Source organism: Silurus aristotelis, assembly GCF_946808225.1.
Source record: "Silurus aristotelis genome assembly, chromosome: 15".
Lineage (NCBI taxonomy): Eukaryota > Metazoa > Chordata > Actinopteri > Siluriformes > Siluridae > Silurus > Silurus aristotelis.
Window position 1 is genome coordinate 21,758,477 of NC_139588.1, and position 26,833 is coordinate 21,785,309.

Sequence of the window (26,833 nt, forward strand, 5' to 3'; positions counted from 1 at the left end):
ATCATCTACTTCTCCATGATCATCCATAGGTCCATAATCTTCACGAGGTGGGACGTGACTGGAGCTGGCCAAACCTCAGGATGCCTTGGGATGGGGAGAGAAAGAGAAGCAGTGGAGAGGAATTAGCGTAGCTGCTGTTCATGATATTAACAGCACAAGTTGATAATGTGCATGTGATCAGATGTTCTGGAGCACAAGGTTGTGATGTGAAATGGAGTGTTCAATAAAGAAAGTTAGGAGTGAGAAAAAAGAGGGAGGGGAAGAAGGAGAAAGAGGAAGTAAGAAAGAGACAGAGAAGGGAAGGTAAGAGAGAGAAAAAGAGGGGGTGATAAAAAAAAGAGGGAGAAATGAAGAAAGAGATGAGCGAGAGGGAATGAGAGAGGGAGAGAGAGAATAGTAAAAAAAAAAAAGACAGAAAGTAGGGGTAAGAGTATGGGAGGAATTGAAAAAGAGAAATAGAAAGAGAGAAATAGAAAAGAGTGAGAGCGAAATGAACAGGGAGTGTAAAAAGAGAGAAACGAAAAAAGAGGAAGAGTGAGTGAAAAAGAGGGAGAACGGAAGAAAGATAAGTGAGGGAGTGAGAGACACAGAGGAGTCAAAAAAGAAAGTAAGGGTGAGAGTGCAGGAGAGAGGAAAAGAAAGAGAAATAGAAAGAGAGTAAAAGGGAGTGAGCAAGAGAGAAGTGAGTGAGGAAAAAAGAGAAAGGAAAACAGAGAGCGCGAGAGAGAGAGAGGAGGGACTCTCTTTTTCTTCTGAGAGAGTGAAAAAGAGTGTGTGATAGTGATCAAGAGAAAGGCAAAGTGAGAAATAGAAAGTATTCATTTAAAAATGAATAAATTTGAACAGAATTGAGGTGTGTGTGTGTGTGTGTGTGTGTGTGTGTGTGTGTGTGTGTGTGTGTGTGGTGTGTGTGTGTGTGTGTGTGTGGTGTGTGTGTGTGTGTGTGTGTGTGTGTGTGGTGTGTGTGTGTGTGTGTGTGTGTGCCACTCTACCATGTGCCTACCACTTTCCAAAAGAGGAGTTTGTAACGGCGCTGTCCGTTCAGCACCACGCCGGCAGTTGTGTTCATTGATTTGTGTGAGCCAGAGGCCTGGATGGGGGGGTGCAGGAGTTCATTTCACAAGTCTACATTTTCTATCCCACAATTCTTTGGGGTAATGAACGTTTAAAAAAACATAACTCTTTAAGACCTCTTCAACATGTAGCGTTTGTGATGCGTCTAAGAAACATTACCACAGGTCCATTTCCGTGTCAAACCAGATTGACGTCAAAGTTGCAGGAATTGCGATCGATCCTTAACAGACGGCATCAGAACAGTACCACATCAGGAAGTGGAATGAACTGGGCAAATGTCAGATGTGTGTGGTTTTTTCCACAGTCAGCTAAATTTGTTGAAGAAACCAGACACCAGGTCTGACCCACTTTTCACTGCTATGTGAACCATGAGAACGTTAGCTGCGTGTTTGCAGATTTCCTTGCGTCATTCACAATTTTCTGTGAATCTCAGGTTTCGGGTCATCAGACTTGATCAGCAGGTGCACAGGTGGATGCGGCACCGACCCGTTAATCCTCCTTTGCACACGTTTTTTGTGTGTTTTTGTTCCCTGTGAGGTGTGAACACTTATCCGAGGTTACACTTGCTAAGTGGTTTTTTGACCACGTCAACCCCCCCCCCCCCCCCCACAGCCACCCCCACCCCCTGCCCTCATTAACGCCCCCCGGCATGTCATTTCCCGCTTCCTCTTTAAACCCTCCCCTCACAACCACCCTCTCTTTAACCCCTCCGCTCCAACCACCAAACTCCTTCCTCCTTATCCATCCTCATCATACTGTGGCCTTGAGGGTCTGCAAGCACCTGAGACTTTAAATACCAGAGCTTCATACAGAACCACAGAGAGAAGCACAGAGAAGAGCAACATCGTCGCCTTAACTCAGCATTACAGTCAATAAGGTGAGGACTTTCATCCATCTAATCATCTATCCATCTATCCATCTATCTATCTATCTATCTATCTATCTATCTATCTATCTATCTATTGTTTAAAATTGTATTATATTACACTAGTTATTACTACTAATATATATTGCTATTTATTAATTTCATTTTTATTCATTCTTAAGTTTTTATCGTGAATTGACATTAAATATAATAAAGTTCACTTAAGTTGACTAATAACACAGTAATACTTAATCTAGCAATATTAAAAAATACATGGTAATTATTTTACAAAGTTTATAAATTATATAAATAGAAATTAAGCTTTTTTTTCTCATTAGATTTATATTTCTCATTAATTTATTGTATTTTCTTTATTAATTCCTTACAGTTAATATTGTTATAATCGCATGAATAAACAGTTTGAGTGGTAATAATGCATTATAATAACCGGTATAGAGCGCAAGGCATTTTTATATATTTATATCTAATGTCTAACGTGTGTGTTCATGGCTTTATTTTATATGAATGACTTTTGTAGGTGTTAGAAAAGAAGAGGTACATGAATCACATTTATACTGTATTTATTTATTTACAGTATATATTTAGATTAAGAAGCAGATCAAATGCTTTCTTTTCTTTTTTTTTTTAGATTCCATCAAAACTGATAAATCAGTGCATATAAAATCTAATCTGAATAACAAAATTATTAAGTAAAAAATACGAACAGTGAAAAAAACTAAATAAACTGTTAATTTATGGTCCTGATGTATGAAATAGAAATGCTTAATTTTTATTTAATAATGTACATTTCAAAATGTATTTTATTTATCATTTTTATTTAATATAATTGATCATTTTATATAATCTAATAACATATTTTTTAGATTATATACATACATATATATATATATATATATATACAAATAAAGATTGAAAAAGTAAAAAAAAGTAAAAAGAAAAAATATATATATATAGTGTGTTTATTATTATTATTTTTTATTTAAACAAAAATAAATATATTAAAATATTTAAATGAAAAATTACCCAATATTCCCAAAAAATTAAATACAAATATTTCAGATTATTTTTATTGCAATATAAACAAAATCTCTCTCTCTCTCTCTCTCTCTCTCTCTCTCTCTCTCTCTCTCTCTCTCTCTCTCTCTCTCTCTCTCTCTATCTATCTATCTATCTATCTATCGAGAGAGAGAAAGAGAAATAGATAGATAGATAGATAGATAGATAGATAGATAGATAGATAGATAGATAGATAGATAGATAGATAGATAGATAGATAGATCTGAGAGAGAGAGAGAGAGAGAGAGAGAGAGAGAGAGAGAGAGAGAGAGAGATTTTGTTTATATATATATATTTTTTTTTTTTTTTTTTTTTTTACTTTTTCAATCTTTATTTGTAAATTTTGTTTATATTTATTTTATAATATACAGGTCACAAAGTGACTTAATATAAAGTCTAAAGTGCAGGTGTTCAGTGATGTTGAGTCACACAGGACTTGGGGGCTGAGAGCGGAGGTGAGCATGAATGGGAGAAGGAATAATGAGTAATCTGACTGCCTCGGGGAGAAACCTGTGGAGGAGTTTGGTGGTGAAGGATCAGATATGTGAGAAGATAAATGTAAGTGGTTCTGGGTGAATAAATGCTATAAACTTGGTAAGAACTCCGGAGGAGACGCCCTGATTATGATTAAATTCTCAGTTCAGTTTCTCTTTCGATCACATTCTCAACTAAATGTCTTGAATTGTGATTTGATTCACAATTCGCTTTTTATTGCAATTCTAGACAATATTTGGAACTTCTTCGGCTCCAGGTGGATTCATTCTTTATTACAGAATGATATAAAATAAGAAATTTAATATAAAATAATAAAAACTGGAGAAGACTGGAGATGATTGGATTTATACTGGCAATCCAGATTGAATCGATCACATTTTGGTGGGTTTTGGAGATGAAGCCATAGTTGTTTGAGTTGTTAGGGGTTTATACAGAAACCCTGAAGATCTTTTTTTGTTTGATATTCTGACACTGCACTAAGAGACTGCACCGTTCCTGTACAACACCGTGATACAGGACGTTCTCCATGCTTATCTGGAGATGGTAGTGAGAATCAGAGGAAAGTGTTTGGCTCTTTATAACCTACAAAAGTTGAGGTGATGCTGTGCTTTCGGGGCTTTCTAGAAGGTGCTGGGGGTTCAAGGGAGATCGTTGATTAAAAACAACTTTTCTACAGCTCTTTTATTGATGTGTAGATGTGAGACTCTACTTAGGATCACCTGAAGTCCACAATTATCTTATTTAGTCTCTCAACATTAATGGAGAATTGTAGATGATTATCTTCTCTGTTATTCGATTCTTAACTTGATGCTTCGTAATCAATATTTACAAAGACTACAATAAACACCAGTCTCAAAGCTGGATATGAAACTTTAGTTCAGCTTGGGTACAAGCAGCACACAAAATACACACACACAGCACACAACACACACACACACACACACACACACACGGCCCACACACAGCATACACACAACACAACGCACACAACACACACAGCCCACACACAAAACAAAACACCACGCACACACACAAGCGCGCACAGGCCACAACACACAAAGCATACACACAACACAACGCACACAACACACACACAAAACACCACACAAGCGCACACAGGCCACAACACACAGCACACACACAACGCACACAACACACACACACACACACACACACACACACACAAAACACCACACGCACACACACAAGCGCGCACAGGCCACAACACACAGCACACACACACACACAGCATACACACAACACACACACAAAACACCACACAAGCGCACACAGGCCACAACACACAGCACACACACAACACACACAACACACACACACACACACAAAACACCACACGCACACACACAAGCGCGCACAGGCCACAACACACAGCACACACACACACACAGCATACACACAACACACACAGCCCACACAGCCCACACACAAAACAAAACACCACGGACACACACAAGTGCGCACAGGCCACAACACACAGCACACACAAAGCATACACACAACACAATGCACACAACACACACAAAACACCACACGCACACACACAAGCGCGCACAGGCCACAACACACAGCACACACACACACACAGCATACACACAACACACACAGCCCACACAGCCCACACACAAAACAAAACACCACGGACACACACAAGTGCGCACAGGCCACAACACACAGCACACACAAAGCATACACACAACACAACGCACACAACACACACAAAACACCACACGCACACACACAAGCGCGCACAGGCCACAACACACAGCACACACACACACACACACACACACACAGCATACACACAACACACAAAACACACACAGCCCACACACAAAACAAAACACCACACACACACACACACACAAAGCATACACACAACACAACACACACAGGCCACAACACACAGCACACACACACACAGCATACACACAACACACACACAAAACAAAACACCACGCACACACACAAGTGCGCACAGGCCACAACACACAGCATACACACAACACAACGCACACAACACACAAAACACCACACGCACACACACAAGCGCACACAGGCCACAACACACACACAAAATGCACACAACACACACACAAAACACCACAAGCACACACAGGCCACAACATACAGCACACATATACAGCATACACACAACACACACACAAAACACCACGCGCACACACACAGCACGCAAAGGCCACAACGCAGCATACACAAAACACAAAGCGCACAATGCGCACACAGCATACAACACACACGGCCCACACACAACACATCCCACAACGCACACAGACACACACAGCATACAACACACACGACCCACACACACACACACACACACACACACACACAGCATAAACACAACACAAAGCGCACAATGCTTTCACAACATCAATATTCGTCCATGCGCATGTTGATTATAGAATAAAAACACATTAGTTTAAGGTACATTTAAGTTGAATAATCACGAGAAATTAACTCATGACCATCATGCAATTAATAATTAAACTAAAAATTGTAATCAATTGTCAGACCTAATTAATATATATATATATATATATATATATATATATAATAAAAACTTTAAAATATTCTGCCAATGACATTATCACAAAGTGAGAATGAAAACAGAACAAGCAGCAGGCTGCCACATGACGTTACAATGACGATTAGTTTCCCTTTATTTCATTCATAGCTACACTTAATGACAGACTTTTATAGCTGCTATAAACACTGTCCATCATCAGCCTCTATTCTTTTCTCAATACTCGTTTATATCTTCATAGAACAAAAAGCACACCTATTGAGTATCCGAGGACCTTTTATAACCCTTTTATGTCCTGTAGGTTGGTTCCTATAGCAATGATAAATCAGAAGCTGTCAGAACACATTCATTGGAAGGTCATGTAGGGACGAGGCAGTGAGTTTTAAGTCATGATGGCAGTGTTGGAGAAAACAGCATTGCTGTGTGTGTGTGTGTGTGAGAGAGAACAAGAAACCCTGAGTAAAAGGCACGATGTTTGACGCTACTTCCTACTGTGTGAATGACATTCATTCCCGGAGCAGCCCACAAACCTCACTAGGAGAAAAGAACGGAAGAACGTCGCTTCTTTTTCTTCTGGATCGGTCACGTCTATAGAGATTGATTGAGAGAACACGCTTCACTGTGGGTCTGAAGAGTGAAGCAGCTCTGCTGGTGATTCATAAAAATAAAGATTTCAAGGTCAAAATAATAGTTTTTCTTTTTTGACTATTAAATATATCCGTCAACAGCCTGGAATGTGTGTTGGGTTGGATTGGTGCCCACCTGCATGCTGGTGTACAGGATCCGACTTGTTCTTCTGTTCCCTCTGTGCCTGTAGATGCAGTGTGTTTCCTGGCTCTGTGCTGCACTCGTCCTGTGTGTGTGTGGACCAGCGGTGGACGGACGCTGCTCGGACCTCGCCGACTGCAGGGAACTCGATTCTCAGGACAAAACTATAGTAAAGCATTTTAAATCAGGACCATGTTAAACATGATAGAACCCCTACAACATTCGCTTTATTTATTAATTTATATTAGAGCAAAAAGAAAGAAAGAAAGAAAGAAAGAAAGAAAGAAAGAAAGAAAGAAAGAAAGAAAGAAAGAAAGAAAGAAAGAAAGAAAGAAAGAAAGAAAGAAAGAAAAAAAGAAAGAAAGAAAAAAAGAAAGAAAGAAAGAAAAAAAGAGAAAGAAAGAAAGAAAGAAAGAAAGAAAGAAAGAAAGAAAGAAAGAAAGAAAGAAAGAAAGAAAGAAAGAAAGAAAGAAAGAAAGAAAGAAAGAAAGAAAGAAGGAACAAAAGAAAGAACAAAAGAAAGAAAGAACAAAAGAAAGAAAGAACAAAAGAAAGAAAGAACAAACAAAAGAAAGAAAGAAAGAAAGAAAGAAAGAAAGAAAGAAAGAAAGAAAGAAAGAAAGAAAGAAAGAAAGAAAGAAAGAACGAACAAACGAACAAAAGAAAGAAATAAACAAAAGAAAGAACGAACAAAAGAAAGAAAGAACAAACAAAAGGAAGAAAGAAAGAACGAACAAACGAACAAAAGAAAGAAATAAACGAAAGAAATAAACGAAAGAAAGAAAGAAAGAAAGAAAGAAAGAAAGAAAGAAAGAAAGAAAGAAAGAAAGAAAGAAAGAAAGAAAGAAAGAAAGAAAGACTCACACACACCCCAACACTACAAAATACATGTATTTCTCCTGGTGTAATAGTTTTCCTTATTTACATACTGGAAGCTGATTGGCTGTTTATACATGTGATGCAATAACACTGATGATGATGTTTTGTAGAAGTGCCTCTGGCAGTGCAGGCTAAAGTTGCTGGTCCGAAACACTGACACTCTGCTTCCTAGTGAGCAGCCGAGTACCAAGGAGGACAAGGAAGATGAAGTAGAGGGGGACAGCCTGAGCCTTGGCGCCCTTCTCACATCTCTGGGTCCGTCTGAAGCTTCTCTGCCCAGTGTGAGACCTCAGCGCAGTGGAGAAAGACCTCCTACTTACTCCATGGAGCATTTCCGCTGGGGGAAGCCTACGAGCCGCAAGCGCCGGCCGGTCCGAGTGCACACGACCGTTTCCATGGACAATGAAGATCCTGAAGATGTGTCCATGGAGATGCCTTTTCTTTCACTCAACAGGCGTCAGATAAGGAGCAGCAATGAGCAGAACAACAACACGAAGAGCACCACGAAGTACCGCATTACACACTTCCGCTGGAGCGCTCCACCTGCCTCCAAGCGCTACGGTGGCTTTATGAAGTCCTGGACTGAAAAATCCCATAAACCCCTGCTAACACTGCTCCGCAACATCATCGTCACAAACAGACAATGAGCGAGACAAGCCGTGAGGTTTCAGAACTTAAGAGTCGTAACTTCTCAAACGGTCCCCTGTACTAACCTTCAGTAGCTTAACTAGGACTTCATACTCTACATTTTCACTGAGATACGAGACGAGAACATCCGCTCTTAATCTGCTTACATCTCACAGTCAGAACTGTATTACTCATGTAGATTATATATTATTATTATATCTGTAAAAAGTTTCCAAATCACTGAGCATCTTCATTCATCAACAGTGTAAATACGCACTATTCTAATAAATCTGCAAAAAATACACAACAGCGTGCACTTATTATACACTCCACACTTCTATCCTATACACTATACAACACACACATTCACTACACTTATATCCTATACACTATACAACACACACATTCACTACACTTATATCCTATACAATACACACACACATCCACTCCACACATATCTTATACACACTTATCCTACACACTATACAATACACACTTGTACACCGTACAATACGCACATATCCACCACACACTTGTACACCGTACAATACGCACATATCCACCACACACTTGTACACCGTACAATACGCACATATCCACCACACACTTGTACACCGTACAATACGCACATATCCACCACACACTTGTACACCGTAAAAATACGCACATATCCACCACACACTTGTACACCGTACAATACGCACATATCCACCACACACTTGTCACCGTACAATACGCACATATCCACCACAAACATGTACACCGTACAATACGCACATATCCACCACACACTTGTACACCGTACACTACGCACATATCCACCACACACTTGTACACCGTACACTACGCACATATCCACCACACACTTGTACACCGTACACTACGCACATATCCACCACACACTTGTACACCGTACACTACGCACATATCCACCACACACTTGTTCACCATACACTACGCACATATCCACCACACACTTGTACACTATACACTACACACTTGTACACTATACACTACGCACATATCCACTACACACTTGTACACTATACACTACGCACATATCCACTACACACTTGTACACTATACACTACGCACATATCCACTACACACTTGTACACTATACACTACGCACATATCCACTACACACTACGCACATATCCACTACACACTTGTACACTATACAATACGCACATATCCACTACACACTTGTACACTATACACTATACAATACGCACATATCCACTACACACTTGTACACTATACACTACGCACATATCCACTACACACTTGTACACTATACACTACGCACATATCCACTACACACTACGCACATATCCACTACACACTTGTACACTATACAATACGCACATATCCACTACACACTTGTACACTATACACTATACAATACGCACATATCCACTACACACTTGTACACTATACAATACGCACATATCCACTACACACTTGTACACTATACACTATACAATACGCACATATCCACTACACACTTGTACACTATACACTACGCACATATCCACTACACACTTGTATACTATACAATACGCACATATCCACTACACACTTGTACACTATACACTATACAATACGCACATATCCACTACACACTTGTACACTATACAATACGCACATATCCACTACACACTTGTACACTATACAATACGCACATATCCACTACACACTTGTATACTATACACTACACAATACGCACATATCCACTACACACTTGTATACTATACACACACTACACAATACGCACATATCCACTACAAACTTGTATACTATACACACACTACACAATACACACATCCACTACACACTTGTATACTATACACTATACAATACGCACATATCCACTACACACTTGTATACTATACACTATACAATTCGCACATATCCACTACACACTTGTATACACTTGTATACACTACACAAAACACACATATCCAACACACACTTGTATACTATACACACATATCCAACACACACTTGTATACTATACACTATACAATACACTATACAATACACACACATCCAATACACACGTGTATACTATACACTATACAATACACACATATCCAATACACACGTGTATACTATACACTATACAATACACACATATCCAATACACACGTGTATACTATACACTATACAATACACACATATCCACTACAAGCAAGGAATGGCAAAAGCTTTGAGGGAAGAAGGTACTGGTACCCCGGAAGCCAGTGGACGGTGTGCAGCAGTGGGGTGGTGTGGAAGAATTTGGGAAGGTTAAAAACAAGTCTTGCAGCCGCATTTGGGATTATTTGCCGAGGACAAATAGTGTTTGGAGGTAGACCTACCATCAGAGAGTTGTAGTAGTCCAGTCTCAAAATGACTAAAGATTAAACAAGCACCTGAACAGCCTGTGTGGATTAAAACATCCCAATCCTTCCAATGTTGGAGAGAAGATATTTAAATAAGCAATGTGAGAAGATGGACAGCTGATTATCCCTGCTTACCCCAAGGAGGTTGAAGTAGTAGCTGCAGAGGAGATCAGAGTTGTGTAGAGACATTGTAAGATCTTGACTGAGATGAGCAGCAGTTTAGTTTTGTTAGGATTGAATTGAACAGTCATTCTTGATGACATGTCCGCCATCAGAGTGTCACCAGTATAACAGTGGTAAGAAAACCAATGTAAGGATATAATTATGCCAAAAGAGAGTATAAAGGGGAAAAAAGGAGAGGACAATGTACTGAGCCTTGTGGGACCCCAGTAAAAAGTCTGCATGGAGTTGATGTTGAGGCCCTCCATGTTACATGGCAGGAAGCAAACATTGTATGGTGTATGCATCATCAATTCTATTTCAGTCGTTTGCGTAAAAAAAAAAAGAAAAAAAAGAAGTGGCTCGTCATCACTGATCAGGTGTTTATTAAGCAGCTGCAGCAGTGACATGAATACACACACTCGCACACCCCTGCATTACTCTTCCCGTCACTCTAACATCAACTTTTCATACATTTTCCACATTTATTACTGAACTTCCAGTTTTCACAGGAACAACAGTACATGAGCTGAAGTTTTGACACCGTTAAGAAAACACATAAAAAATACAAGTACAGACACCACTGTCAAGAACAGTGTAATAATAATTATAATTAAACAAAATAACATTAAAAAGTCCACTGAATACAGATGATTTAAACTGACGAAGTTGTAATCAAGCCATTAGTAAAATATAATAATAATAATAATAATAATAATAATAAAAACCAAAATGTATTTAAAAATTAAACAATTTAATTTTATGAAAAATAATTGCATGAGACCTTTAGGAGCTCTGAAGTGGAAATTGAAAATGAAATCTGCAGATATTAGAAAGTTGAATGTTCAGAAGGTTTTTTTTTTTATGTAAATTGTTAAGTGGAAAAATGTTAATTAATAGAAACTGATGGTTGTTTAATCGATTGCTACATTTTAAGTTTGTAAGACTCATATTAACTAGTTTATTACATGCGCATGTGTCTTTAAAAACTAAACCAGTGTGTTTGTGTGTACACAAATGTGCATTATGTTTATATATATATATGTGTGTATATATATATATATATATATATATATATATAAATAAATATATATATAAATATATAAATATACACACACACACGTGTTCACGAACCACCTACTGCCACATCCTTATATACTGTAGTTTATACATTTGGGGAGCGTAACTTGGTGTTTTGCTATATGATGTAGTCATTTGATAAATGAGATATATATCTATCATATGAACACTGCCTAGCCTAAAGAAAAGTGTAATGTATGCAGTGAGGAGCTTCTTATTTCTGAAACAGCTTTGTTGGAAGACATATCCTGTGGTCATGGAAAAGATGTTCCTCTGTTTCACAAGGGTCAGATTTGCATCAAGCATAGAAAACAGTTAAGAAGCTTTTTAAAAACTACTAAAACTGGATTGAGATCTGACCAATGCATTATTAAAACCTGAAACCATAAATGGTGCCCTGCCATCTTCAAGAAGGAAATGTGGTCAGGAAAAAAATAAAATAAAATCTCACAGTGAAATTTGGAGCATTTTTACACGACAATGGAATCGTGTACGACATTCTCTCAAGGAATTGGGACTAAACAGCTGTGCGGCCGTAAGAAAACTTATTAGCGAAGAGAATCAGGAAATAGGCTTTAATTGCAATGGAACAATAAAAAAGGTCCTATGGTTTAATGAGTCCAGATTGGATTAAGAGTCCAGGGTGGAGCGATGCTGCCATGATGCCTAGTGGCAGCATCGCTTGTGGGGGCAGTATTATGATCTGGGGTTGCTTCAGTTGGTCAGGTGTAAATTCTGCAATGTTAAATGCCCAATAGATGACATCCGCTGACTAAATGATTATGAATCACTTTATTTTTCCAGAAATAAATTCTTTTCTTCCCTGACCTTACAGAAATATTTAAATATGACGATGAAAGGATTTACTGGTTCAGGAGGGCATGAGTCATCATTTACAAACATCGATTGAACACCACAGATTCCAGACCTTAACCCTATTAAAGAATGTGCTGGGGAAGACTTTGCACAATGTCTCTCCCATGATCAATACAAGATCTTGTTGTAAAATTAAACTTTGGATGGAAATAAAGATTGTAGGATTGCTAAAGATGATCAAAATGATCCTATGAGCAATGCAGGCTGTAATCAATGAAAAAAGGCAGTACAACAAAAAGTATTTTTTTTGGCCAGGGAGCATATGCATTTATATTATAATTAATATATATACAAACTAATATTTTTTCAATCCTTTTCCTGACAGCTAAATGTTAGGGGAAAAATCTTAATCTATCCATTTATAAAAAAAAAAAAAAAAAGGAAAGATATCGATCACCTTTTTCACGCCAATTCACAAAGTTCTGCAGCTGAATCGGATCAAACAAACAGAGTTCGAATGAGTTACAGAGTTTAAAGTTTAATTTAGTAAACAGGTGCAGAAATTTCAGATTCTACTGTTTAATTTTACACGCATAAGTGCAGACTACAAACTACACCCAAAAAAAATTAAAAAGTGATGACTAGAGTTTAGTGCCAGAATATTAATAATGTAGTGTTTTTAATGTAAAAAATTGCACCTGATTTTAATTTTTAAAACTGAATTTAGAAAAAATTTAAACGGAAAATACAATTACATGTGGATAAGCGGAATTTAGGTTGATTTTTTTATTGAGCCACATTTCTCCTTCTTTCCAATAACAAGCTAATGTATATAACTTTCATATTTATATACACAGTTTTTTAACTTTTGAATTGAGAAAAAAAGGGAAAACAATTATTACAGATAATAATTATAATATAAATTATACTATTTGAATTTAACATATTAAAATTTTTTATCTGACCAGTAAATGTATGGGCATATACTTTGTGTAAGTTCATGTGCAATAACCAGAAAACGAAAAAAAAAAAAAAAATCCTATTTTTACAAAATAAATTATAGAATACTTATCAAGCAGGCCGTGTGTTTATTACCCTGCAGTTGTTTAAAAAAAAAAATTTAAATTAAATAAAATACAATTAAAAAAATTTTCAAATTATGTTTTTTTTTCTTCAGTGTCGTGTTTTCTTGTTTTCTTTTGTGATCATGGCTTCATTTAAAAAAATCTAAACCAGAACACGGGACACACTGGAAAAGGGCACGTACAGTCACGTTGTCACGATAAACTAAAACAAAAATTAATAAAAAAAATAAAATAAAAAAAATAAAAACATCAGGAGATCTTGATATTTCTTTATGCAGGAGAGAACTCCCTCAGCTTGGTAGAATCAGCCTGAAGATGAGCATCACTGACGAAACGCACAAGTTATAAAAATATATATAACCCCAAAAAAAAAAAAAAAATTTAAATTAAAAAGATGTAAAAATAAAAATTTCTTTTGTAGATTCATCGTAACTAAAACCCCGCCGCATTCTTTACATTCTTCCGATTGAAACGTATGATTAGAATGACGTTCCCGGGACACGTGACCAGAAAAAGGTGTGTCCACTGTATGATCATACTCATGTCCCCGTCCTCTTTTTAAAGTCGTGTTCTCGACCACACGCGCCACAACGTTTCGTCACTAAGCGAGACAAAGTTGCTTTTGGACACTAAAACGAAAATAACTAAACTTCATATTTCACAAAGCCTGTATTGTATCTGACGAGATTTATTTATTTAGCCCTAATAAATCAAAGTGCGTATCTGCAACACGCAGTATTTTGGACTTCAATCACGACTCAAAATAATAATTTTTTGCGCAAATATCTCACGCAAGTTGGATTTTTTTTCCGATTACATTCCGCACAAACAATTACGCCGATAAAACTTTTAAAATACCCAAAAAATAAAATAAAATGCAGTGCAAAAATAGCACCGATAAAAAAAACTAAAATGTAAATAAGATGCAAAAATGGTTAGCGGAAAAAATGGCGACGCCTAGAAAATTAACTAGCGCTACTACTCGAAACACAAACTCAAATACACTAGCATTAGCGAACGTGCATTCCGCTTCAAAAAAAAATTAAAATACATCCCCCGGCCGAATTCAGAACACGAGGCACACAGATTGCGAATCTGAATGGGGGAGTAAAAGTAATGGCACCCCACAGGGTTTCCTCTTCAAGATGAGTTGGGAAAGACTGTCCATGATCGCTGTCCAACACGTCCCACACACACGCACTCGTCGCCGAGATGATGTCCTTCACGCTGTGCTAATACACACACAGGTCAGGGAACTTCATCTCGTAGATGGGGACGGAGCGCGTCTGGGTTTGGCCGTAACTCGCCGTGATGGTGCCTGATGGACTGGGAGGAGGCCTGCAGAAAGAAGGAGAACCCACATTCTGTTAGAACCCGCAAGGGCGCATTGGCAAGCCCCGCCCACAAACACACGTGCCTGACGTGCGCATTTCTAGCAACAAGATTCAGGATCTGAGATGCGTGTGCCTTTCTTCCCCTCTTTCTTCATCTTTCTACTTCACCTTATTTATCTTTCTTTCAACCTTTTCTTTCTTCATTCTATCCTCCTTCATATTCTTGTGTTTCCTTCCTTTTCCATCCTTCTTCTCGTGTTCATTTCATACTCCTTTCATTATTTTATTCCTCTTTCCTTCTACCCAAACATTTTTACCATCCTACTTTTTTTTTTTGTTCATTCTCATCCTTTCTGAATCCGTTCATCGATTCCTTTTTTCTTTTCTTTTCCTTCCTCAGTTCTTTCTTACATGTCACTCCATCCTTAGATCATTTCCTACTTTTCCGACAGACTACAGGAACAAGTACGCCATTCTGTTGTATGCATTATCAATAAAACAACAACCTTCTTTCATTTGTTCCTTTTTTTTTCGTTCTCCCCAATCCTTCCTTCCCCTCTCTTTCTTTCTTTTCTTCCTTCTTTTATTCTTTCCATCCTTCCAACATTCTTTAGTTCGTTCCATTTTTCCTTCTTTTCAATCCTTATTTTCTTCGTTCCTTCGCTCCTTCGTTCGCCCCCCCCCCCCCTTATTCTTCCCGCCTTCTCTTTCTCCTCATCCTTCTTTCTTTCTTTCCTTAATAAACCTCTTTTTTGCATGTGAATTATTTGAGAAAGACAGAAAAGGCTGCATGTTGTGCGTGAATTTGAGTTGCTGTTCTTTATTTCCCGCACGTTTGCACGTGACGCTGTAACCCACCTGATTGTGATTTCGAAGATCTGACTGAGTTTGCTCTGCAGCATTGTGGCCTAAGGAGGGAGAAACAGAAACAGAAGCAGGTGAGAAATGGAGTGAAGGAACAGATTCTGCACGGTTCTAAAGATGAGGGGAAAAATCCTCACTCGGGCTCCACAGTGTGCTGCGATCTCCTCGAACGGGGCCTTCTGGAACTTCTCCACCACCTGCCTTCTCCTCTCCCGCTCCTGCTCCTCCATCCCTACACTGTCCACTGTGTGCGCACACACACACACACACACACACACACACGCACACACACGCACGCACACATCCCCCGAGATTACAACTTATTAACAACACAAATAACAACATTATTATTATTATTAGGAATGCATGCAGGTGTCCCATATAGTGCTAAAGTATTGGCACCCATATTCCTTTCTTCTGTACTTTTGTTTTTCCTCTCTCTCCCCCTTATTTTATTTTCTTCTCGTCTTTTCTCTTCTTTCTGCTTCTTTCTTTAAGTCTTTCTTTTTTGTTGTTTCACTTTATTGCTTTTTTTTTTTCTTTATTTCTCTCTTTTTCATAATTACTTTTAATTCTTTCACATCTTTCTTAATTAATTTCCTTTTTTCTTTCTTTTCCCTTCCTTTTACATTATTTCTCTTTCTTCTTCAGTTTCTTTGTCTTTTTTTCTTTCCAACCCCTTCCTTCTTTTTTTTCCCCTGCTTTCTTCCTTATTTTTTTCTTTTCTTCTTTTTTTCCCCCTCACTGTCTTTTTTCCGTCCACCCCGCTGTATTTCTACCCCTACATCTCTTTCTTTCTTTCTTTCTTTCTTTCTTTCTTTCTTTCTTTCTTTCTTTCTTTCTTTCTTTCTTTCTTTCTTTCTTTCTTTCTTTCTTTCTTTCTTTCTTTCTTTCCTTTCATCAATTTCCTTCTTCCCCTTTCCTTTTCTTCCTTCCACCTTATTTTTTTCTTCTTTAGTTTCTGTCTTTCTACCTTTCTATCTAACCTCTTACTTCTTTTTCTCTTTCCTTCCTTCCTTCTCGATTTTCTTTGCTTCTTTTAAATTTTTTTCCATTGCTTTATCCTCCCTTTCTTTCTCATCTTTCTTAATTAATTTCCTTCTTTCCTTCACCCTTCTTTATTTTCTTTTCTTCTTTCTTTTTTTCCCTATCCCTACATTCTATTCCATTTCTTTCTTCCTATATCGTTCTTTCCTCATTCCTTTATCCATACATCGATTCACTTCCTTTAGTTTTCTCTCCCTTATTTTTCTGTTCCACTTAAGTTCTTCCTTTGTTCTTTTCCGAGCTTGTAATAAGTCCAGATTTATACACTCCATACACTCCCATCATTGTTCTTTTCATCTTTATTGAATTTCACTCTCCCCCCCCCCCATCAAAGTTTTTTTTTTTTTAACTACCAGAAAAAGTCAGGCAAGCACAAAAAAAAAAAGGGGGGGGGGGGATCAGTGATTGGAGATTTCAGCTGAAAGTGGGCGGGACTTGTCCATGTTTTGTGCTGTATTGTGCTTTTATCAGTAATGATGAATGGATTGAGATCCGTCCATTCTCCAGACTTAAACATCTCTCCTTGTATTTATCTGAAACCAGACGAGACTGCAATTCCCATCCTCTATGTCATGTTTTTCCCTGTGTGTGTGTGTGTGTGTGTGTGTGTGTGTGTGTGTGTGTGTGTGTGTGTGTGTGTGTGTGTGTGAGAAAGCAGCCTGTGATCCGTACGCTGTGTGCTAAAAGCAGGAAAACGTTTGCGAAGTGAACGAGTGAACTCACCGATGGCGTTCTTAAGTGCCTCAAATGTGATTTCCTCAGCTGGAGTTCTCTGTGGTGCAGAAGAAAACCCACACTGGGGTTAGTAAGCACTTACAGGAGGTGTGTGTGTGTGTGTGTGTGTGTGTGTGTGTGTGTGTGTGTGTGTGTTCCTGACCTCCTCTTTCTCTGGACTGTTCCTGGACTCGACCTCCACCTGGAGAGAGATGGTTTCTCCGATACTCTTTCTCTTTGAGAGTCTGTCTTCATCTGGGGAAAAAAGAAAAAAAAAAAAAAAGAAACCCTGAATTGTTTGAAAAGCATGACGTGATTTTAGTCACGTGACCACCAAAAACCTTTTTTTCTATTATTCATTATTTTCTTTCCTTCATTCTCTCTGTCGTATGTAACTGTTGTTACTACACTCTTCCATTCCTCCATACTGTTCTCTGCTTCCCTCCTTCGTTCCTCCCATTCTTTCTTTTTTTTTTTTTTTACTTCATTTTATTTCCCCCATTTTCCTTTATTCTTTTGTCTTTCATTCTTTATTTGCTTTTACTCCTGCCTCTCTTCCTTCCTTCACCGATTTCTTACTTCCATCCATCCTACCTTTGTTTTTCCCCATCACTTTCTTTCTTCCATATTTCCCCCCTATTTGTTTCCTTATATTTTCATCTTTCATTCATTTCTTCATTCCTCTCTCCTTTCATCTCTTCCCTTTTTCCTTTCTCCCTACCAACTCTTCCTTCCTTCATTCTTTTCTGTCATTCAATTCTTCATTCCTTTTCCATTTCTTCCTTCCTTTATCACATCTCTTCCACCCATCTTTCCTTCCATCTATTCCTTCATGCTTTTCTTTTTAGTAATTTCTTCTTTCCTTCATTCTCTTCTTCCATTCATCTCTTCATTCCTTTCTGCCATCGCTTTCTTTCTTTCCTTCCTCCTTCCCAACTGTTCCTTCCTTCCTTCCTTCCATCGCATCCTTCCTTCTCTCTCCCTTCCTTTCCAAACATCTTTCATTCCTTCGATTTTTTCTTCTATCCCTTTCATTCCTTTACTTTCCCTCTCTCTTTCTGTCATTCATTTTTTCTGTACAATCGTCTTTCGTTCCTTTGATTTTTCCTACATTCCCTTTCATTCGCTGTTTAAAAGCCATTAAAGGACCCTGACTTCACCTCCACCCCCACACAATTTTTTTCCGTCTCTCACGAGCCAATCAGACGCAAGATCCTTTCCAAACTCCCAAACTGTTTCGAATCAGGACCATTTCAGTTCGCTGTATTTCCATAAGAGGAGACGATAAAACAGTATGAAACCGTGACCTGCCTACAGTAGCATGTTAGCGTGATCTCCCCGTACCTGTGAACTGAGGGACGTAAGGTGTAGCGAGTCTCTCTGTGTTATAGCCACTTCCTCCCAGCACCTCTGCGATCTTCGCCTGCAGGAACAGCAGTTCTCCTGCTGGCTTCTGCAGCGTTTCTGGAACCCTGTCGCATCAACACATCGACACACGCGATAAAAACAAACGCCTTCTTTTCTTTCTTCCTGCACAAACAAGGTTACATCTTCACCGAAACAAAGGCCCGAGTCAGCGGCTCGACCGAAGCGAGAGGAAACCGTAAAAGCTTCCGGATCTGAAGGTCAGCCATTAACGTCTCCATTCAGAGCTCTGTACGGGAGACGTGAGGCTAAAAGCTGATGTGATCGAGGCTGAGTGACTCATGGGCTCCGGATCACTAATAGACGAGGTCAGTCAGACAACACACAACATGCATCACACACACACACACACACACTCTCAAAAGTTACAAATTCAGTCGGGAAAAAATATTTTCAAAAATTTGATATAAAAATAAGAAATCCAGCATGTGTGGGTTACAGACCATCCATCCGTCCTTCCCATTTTTCTCTTTCCTTTATTTTTCTTGTATTCATTTTCCTATGCTTTTTTCCTTTTTCCTCCATGCTGCAAATATTTCTATACTTTTTATACTGTTATTTCCTTTAAGAGACAGACAGACAGAGACAGACAGACAGAGACAAACACAGCTAGAGAAAGACAAAGTGAGAGAGAGACAGAGAGAAAGACAGTGAGAGACAAACAGAGTGAGACAGACAGACAGACAGACAGAGTGAGAGACAGGCAGAAAGACAGAGTGAGACAGACAAAAACAGAGTGTGAGGGACACAGACAGACAAAAACAGTGTGAAGGAGAGACACAGACAGACAGTCAGATAGACAGACAAACAGACTGAAAGACAGACAGATAGAAAGTGAGAGACAGACAGACACAGTGAACTTACTTTGGATTTTTAATAAAGACATCTTCTGGTAAAAGAAATGGTGATTCCTTCTGTCTCATCTCGATCACCTGCAAACACACACACACACACACACACACACACAATTAGACAGCACTGTATTTCTCCTCCTAAACAAGTGGTGGTGGTGTGTGCGCTCGTCTCTGTGCTGTGTGCAGGATGCGATGTTGGAGGTCTGAGAGCTCCACAGCACTGACCTCGTGGACATGCTGGCAGAAGGTGGGCAAGGTGGTGAGCTGGCAGATGAGGTTGAGGTAGGCAGCAGAGAGAGCGTGAACAGCGCAGCGGTTAAACACCGGCAGCATCTCCTCGCTGACCAAAGCCAATTCCTGCACACACACAATAAAGACAGAAGTGTTACATCCCATCCACATAACTAGCTCCTGTTATCACTTGCACTACAGCAGCTATATTACATTTATTACATTTCTCTTAAAGAATCAAAGACCTAACCGACAAGGCCACCATCATCAGATCAGTTTTTTAGTGGTCTGGTTAACAGAATTACTATGCTTGCGATTTCTTTGCTAGATTTTAATCTGATTGACAAAAGAAAAAAAAAAAAAAAAAGAGAGAGAGAGAGAGAGAGAGAGAGAGAGAGAGAGAGAGAGAGAGAGAGAGAGAGAGAGAGAGAGAGAGAGACAGGTGGAGAGATAAAGCACAGACTCCAATCTCTTGAATCGAATTGCTCCTTTCTCAGTGTCAGGGTTTAAAGAGAAGACGTGTCCTGCCCTCTTGCCGTCTCACCTGCAGGGCCAGAGCGAGGCGGATGAGATCCACCAGCACCTCTTCGTTAGCAAGCTCCATGCTGATCAAAGCAAGGAGAGAGTAGAGCATCTCGAAGTGTGGCTGCGTGCTGCTCTGCTCCTTACACGACAGGTAGATGTGTCTGTAGAGCTGCTGCGCGTGCTGCAAGCGTGCACACACACACACACACACACACACACACACACACACACACACACACACACACACACACAAATGACCTCAATGTGGCAAATCACCTCACACTACATCACTGGAGAGAATGATGAGTGGTTGGGGTTGTACCTTCTTCATGAACAGGTTGTCCTGACGGGAACACTTCTCCATCTTGAGTTTCAGCACGGAAATATCTGAGATGATGCTACAGAAAGACAGGTGATACATGAATCTTTATAGTTTCTGTAGTAACATCTCTTTCACAGGTACTTGTGCGTGTGTCATGTATTCGATTCCCGATACTGGTTTATTGATTCCATTCACAATACTGTCTTTTAATTTACCATTCCATTCCCGATACTCACTTCATGATGCATTCTATGTTACTGACTGCACGATACGATCCTTGCTACTGACTGCGCGATACGATCCTCTCTACTGACTGCGCGATACGATACTGACTGCGCGATACGATCCTCTCTACTGACTGCGCGATACGATCCTCTCTACTGACTGCGCGATACGATCCTCTCTACTGACTGCGCGATACGATCCTCTCTACTGACTGCGCGATACGATCCTCTCTACTGACTGCGCGATACGATCCTCTCTACTGACTGCGCGATACGATCCTCTCTACTGACTGCGCGATACGATCCTCTCTACTGACTGCGCGATACGATACTGACTGCGCGATACGATCCTCTCTACTGACTGCGCGATACGATACTGACTGCGCGATACGATCCTCTCTACTGACTGCGCGATACGATCCTCTCTACTGACTGCGCGATACGATCCTCTCTACTGACTGCGCGATACGATCCTCTCTACTGACTGCGCGATACGATCCTCTCTACTGACTGCGCGATACGATCCTCTCTACTGACTGCGCGATACGATCCTCTCTACTGACTGCGCGATACGATCCTCTCTACTGACTGCGCGATACGATCCTCTCTACTGACTGCGCGATACGATCCTCTCTACTGACTGCGCGATACGATCCTCTCTACTGACTGCGCGATACGATCCTCTCTACTGACTGCGCGATACGATACTGACTGCGCGATACGATCCTCTCTACTGACTGCACAATACGATACTGACTGCGCGATACGATCCTCCCTACTGACTGCGCGATACGATCCTCTCTACTGACTGCGCGATACGATCCTCTCTACTGACTGCGTGATACGATCCTCTCTACTGACTGCACGATACGATACTGACTGCGCGATACGATCCTCTCTACTGACTGCACGATTCGATACTGACTGCACGATACGATCCTCTCTACTGACTGCACGATTCGATACTGATTGCACGATACGATCCTCTCTACTGACTGCACGATTCGATACTGACTGCACGATATGATCCACAATACTGGCTTCATGATATATTCCACGATACTGAATTTATAATACTAGCATCACAATCCTGGCTTCACGATATGATCCACAATACTGGCTTAACGATACTTAAATCACGATACACCAAATATGCTTTATATTATAATAATATGCGATATGATTACAATATGATCCATAATACTGAACTCACAATACTGCCTTCATGATACGATGAATGGTATCGACTTCATTATACATTCCAGTTTCTTTCAATTGGAATTTTAATTTGCAGTAAAGCCACAGGGGATTTTGCAGTCTTTTTTCACGTCTCTCTACACAAACCTGATGGTGGTGAACTTGGGGAGGTTGGCATGGCGATCGATGAGGCTGACAAGGATTTCGAGGACCAGCAGACGGATTTGTGGGTCCTCCAGCAGGGCGAAGGACAGGAGCGGGTCCAGGAAGGAGCTGGGCATAGCCGTCAGCATGTTGGTGCTCTGGAAGCCGCAGGTCACCTGACCAGGCAGAGAAGCATTAGAGTCACAGGCTCAGTACATACATACACACACACACACACACACACACACACACACACACACACACACACATATATAAATAATAAGCAAAATAAAAGGCATGCATTTAAACTGAAACAAAAAGCAACACTGCAAATAAATCAAAACAATTAGATCCACAATTAATAAAAAAAATATATATTTTATATATATATATATATATATATATATATATATACACAGTGAGGAAAATAAGTATTTCAACACTCTGCTATTTTGCAAGTTCTCCCACTTAGAAATCATGGAGGGTCTGAAATTGTCATCGTAGGTGCATGTCCACTGTGAGAGACATAATCTAAAAAAAAAAATCCAGAAATCACAATATATGATTTTTTAACTATTTATTTGTATGATACAGCTGCAAATAAGTATTTGAACACCTGTCTATCAGCTAGAATTCTGACCCTCAAAGACCTGTTAGTCTGCCTTTAAAATGTCCACCTCCACTACATTTATTATCCTAAATTAGATGCACCTGTTTGAGGTCGTTAGCTGCATAAAGACACCTGTCCACCCCATACAATCAGTAAGAATCCAACTACTAACATGGCCAAGACCAAAGAGCTGTCCAAAGACACTAGAGACAAAATTGTACACCTCCACAAGGCTGGAAAGGGCTACGGGGAAATTGCCAAGCAGCTTGGTGAAAAAAGGTCCACTGTTGGAGCAATCATTAGAAAATGGAAGAAGCTAAACATGACTGTCAATCTCCCTCGAACTGGGGCTCCATGCAAGATCTCACCTCGTGGGGTCTCAATGATCCTAAGGAAGGTGAGAAATCAGCCCAGAACTACACGGGAGGAGCTGGTCAATGACCTGAAAAGAGCTGGGACCACCGTTTCCAAGGTTACTGTTGGTAATACACTAAGACGTCATGGTTTGAAATCATGCATGGCACGGAAGGTTCCCCTGCTTAAACCAGCACATGTCCAGGCATGGGGGTGGTAGCATCATGCTTTGGGGGTGTTTTTCTGCACATGGGACAGGGCGACTGCACTGTATTAAGGAGAGGATGACCGGGGCCATGTATTGCGAGATTTTGGGGAACAACCTCCTTCCCTCAGTTAGAGCATTGAAGATGGGTCGAGGCTGGGTCTTCCAACATGACAATGACCCGAAGCACACAGCCAGGATAACCAAGGAGTGGCTCTGTAAGAAGCATATCAAGGTTCTGGCGTGGTCTAGCCAGTCTCCAGACCTAAACCCAATAGAGAATCTTTGGAGGAAGCTCAAACTCTGTGTTTCTCAGCGACAGGCCAGAAACCTGACTGATCTAGAGAAGATCTGTGTGGAGGAGTGGGCCAAAATCCCTCCTGCAGTGTGTGCAAACCTGGTGAAAAACTACAGGAACCGTTTGACCTCTGTAATTGCAAACAAAGGCTACTGTACCAAATATTAACATTGACTTTCTCAGGTGTTCAAATACTTATTTGCAGCTGTATCATACAAATAAATAGTTAAAAAATCATACATTGTGATTTCTGGATTTATTTTTTTAGATTATGTCTCTCACAGTGGACATGCACCTACAATGACAATTTCAGACCCTCCCTGATTTCTAAGTGGGAGAACTTGCAAAATAGCAGGGTGTTCAAATACTTATTTTCCTCACTGTATATATATATATATATATATATATATATATATATATATATATATATATATATATATATATATATATATATATATATATATATATATATCACACAGTGATTTGCCTCTATTGGCCGCTCTCGTACTCTATGACACAACCCGGAAAAACTATCGATTGTTTTAGTTTACAGAGATCCTACCTGTCTTAGAGACTTCAGCAACATCACCTGAATCATCCTGTCACCCTCAGACCTGGAAAACACAACCAGGTCACTTTTAGCTCCCGGATATAATATTTTATCATGTGATCAATTACATTCTTTAGGCACTTTTTTCACGATTTTCCCTCCTTTTCATGTTACACCTACATGACAAAGTATTAGGACACCTGACTTGACATTAATTTAATTAATTTCCACAAATCTCAACTGGACCATCTTCCCAGAAGAGTGGAGGATCAGCAAATAGGGACTAAATGTGGAGCGGGATGGAAAAGGAAAAAAAAAAAAAAAAACCCACACATCTTGTGCTCGGGTGTCCACAAACTTTTGGTGTACGCATGGAAAGAAGACACACGTCCTGATCAAACCAAATGTATTTAATAAATTAGCATTAATGGATATATGCACAGAAAACTCGATCAGCGCAAAAGCTAGATGTGTTCACACACACTCACATTAATGATCATGTTCATGAGCTGGATCATATTCCCAACCACAATCTGTATAAAGACTATGAATATGCAATACTTAATTTTTTTAGAGGGGCACTTATGTTTACATTTTTGATACTTTACTAGATTTTATTTTGACAGGCTTTACAGGAAGAGAGTGTCTGTAACACGATGTAACGGGTGAAATATGTTGTGGCTCCTTTAAGAGCAGAGCGGCATTTTGGGAACAGCACATCACTGCATTCTGCCAGTATTACTGTGTGTGTGTGTGTGTGAGAGACTGAGGATTATGTCCTTATAATTTTCTGATGCTCATTTCTAAGTTTCTTTGACTAACCCGTAACGCTGTTGCCAAGAAAAATAAAAAAGCACGAGTTTTGGAAACCTGTCTGTGCTTATATGATTTCTGTTGTGAGCTCTCCCTTCACCCAGACTCAACGCGTTACAACGGCTTGTATCTAAACAGTAGCCGACCAAGAAAGTCATTGTTCACTGTCTTCCTCCTTCCTTTCACAACTAGTTCTCTCGGGAGTTTATCTTTTGGCATCGTTGTGCGTTTAAAAATCACCATCGGTGAAAGTTTTTTCTCCCGATGCCGTGCAGCTCAGAACACAGGTGAGGTGTGTTTTATCGTTTCCGTTTGGAAATTTAATTGGTCTAATGCTGTGTGGTTCAGTTTTTTGGCTTGAAGTTTGTGAAACCGGGAAAAACCCAGGAAAAATCCATAAATTAGCCGCTTCGTTGTTTAAGCCGTGGGGTTCAAAACATGAGGAAAAAAGTAGCGGCTTATAGTCCGAAAAAAATACGGTATGCACAGACCGCAGTACCCACCCAGAGCCTGTGGGTGGCAGTGTGAAGTGCATTCCTGGAATCGGGATCTTCCCCATGATGAAGAGCATCACCTCAGAGCGCTGATACGTAGGCAGCGTGCTGGCAAAAGAACCTACGAATGACAGACACACGGCAGAAATTAATTCATGTAAAAATCTATTTATACAGAATAATTTACTCCATGGTTCGGTTCACAGTTTTGGTCTCGTCGGCCCAATGCACGTGTTGCTCAAAGCCTGTTGCGTTAACCAATCAGATATCAAAGTTGGCAACTCCGAGGCCCTCTAGCAGGCGTCCAATCACGTTGTCCTTCGTGGAATCATAATGAAGAGGTGGATTGATTCAGGCAGGGGGAGAAATGCACTGCCTGACACTGCAATTATGTAAACACACACACACACACACGTACCTATGGTCTTTATAACGGCTTCCTGGAGCTGCCTCTCTTCATGCTCGTTAACCGTTTTGTTGCCTGTGCCGGTGGAGTCGTAAAATCCGCTGAGCTCGTAGTCCACGCTGAGCTTCAGGTGCCTGAGGAGAGTATTAAACACCTCCAGCACAGTGGGGCCTAAAACACACACACACACACGGGTTCACACACGGGTTCACACACGGGTTCACACACGGGTTCACACACGGGTTCACACACGGGTTCACACACGGGTTCACACACGGGTTCACACACGGGTTCACACACGGGTTCACACACGGTGCATTCACTTGGTCTTTTCCTTGACTCAT

The 26,833-nt window shown here is 39.9% G+C and overlaps 2 protein-coding genes across 8 annotated transcripts in view; one reads left to right on the forward strand and one right to left on the reverse strand.

Annotated features, from left to right (window-relative positions):
• Positions 1-1,849: 1,849 nt before the first annotated feature.
• Positions 1,850-8,638, forward strand: pomcb (proopiomelanocortin b). Of its 4 annotated transcripts, none has more exons than XM_083562830.1 (3): positions 1,850-1,951; positions 6,895-7,014; positions 7,835-8,638. In XM_083562830.1, the coding sequence occupies exons 2-3, from the start codon at positions 6,895-6,897 to the stop codon at positions 8,369-8,371; spliced, it is 657 nt and encodes a 218-aa protein (XP_083418956.1). In that variant the 5' UTR covers positions 1,850-1,951; the 3' UTR covers positions 8,372-8,638. The 4 variants fall into 4 exon arrangements, with proteins under 4 accessions (XP_083418956.1, XP_083418957.1, XP_083418958.1 ...); XM_083562831.1 differs by lacking the exon at positions 1,850-1,951 and adding an exon at positions 6,559-6,702; XM_083562832.1 differs by lacking the exon at positions 1,850-1,951 and adding an exon at positions 6,559-6,698.
• A 2,628-nt stretch (positions 8,639-11,266) lies between these two features.
• The window catches only part of efr3bb (EFR3 homolog Bb), a 44,427-nt gene continuing 28,860 nt past the window's right edge, over positions 11,267-26,833 (reverse strand). For all 4 annotated transcript variants that reach the window (XM_083562482.1, XM_083562484.1, XM_083562483.1 and 1 more), the window contains 14 exons: positions 26,502-26,660; positions 26,093-26,204; positions 24,789-24,840; positions 22,763-22,935; positions 21,195-21,270; positions 20,892-21,053; positions 20,342-20,473; positions 20,127-20,194; positions 19,182-19,309; positions 18,001-18,092; positions 17,847-17,895; positions 16,214-16,320; positions 16,071-16,120; positions 11,267-15,216 (listed from right to left, as the gene is read on the reverse strand). In XM_083562482.1, coding sequence (XP_083418608.1) covers positions 15,111-15,216; positions 16,071-16,120; positions 16,214-16,320; positions 17,847-17,895; positions 18,001-18,092; positions 19,182-19,309; positions 20,127-20,194; positions 20,342-20,473; positions 20,892-21,053; positions 21,195-21,270; positions 22,763-22,935; positions 24,789-24,840; positions 26,093-26,204; positions 26,502-26,660 — 1,466 coding nt within the window. In that variant the 3' untranslated portion in view covers positions 11,267-15,110. The remainder of the gene's footprint in view (positions 15,217-16,070; positions 16,121-16,213; positions 16,321-17,846; positions 17,896-18,000; positions 18,093-19,181; positions 19,310-20,126; positions 20,195-20,341; positions 20,474-20,891; positions 21,054-21,194; positions 21,271-22,762; positions 22,936-24,788; positions 24,841-26,092; positions 26,205-26,501; positions 26,661-26,833) is intronic.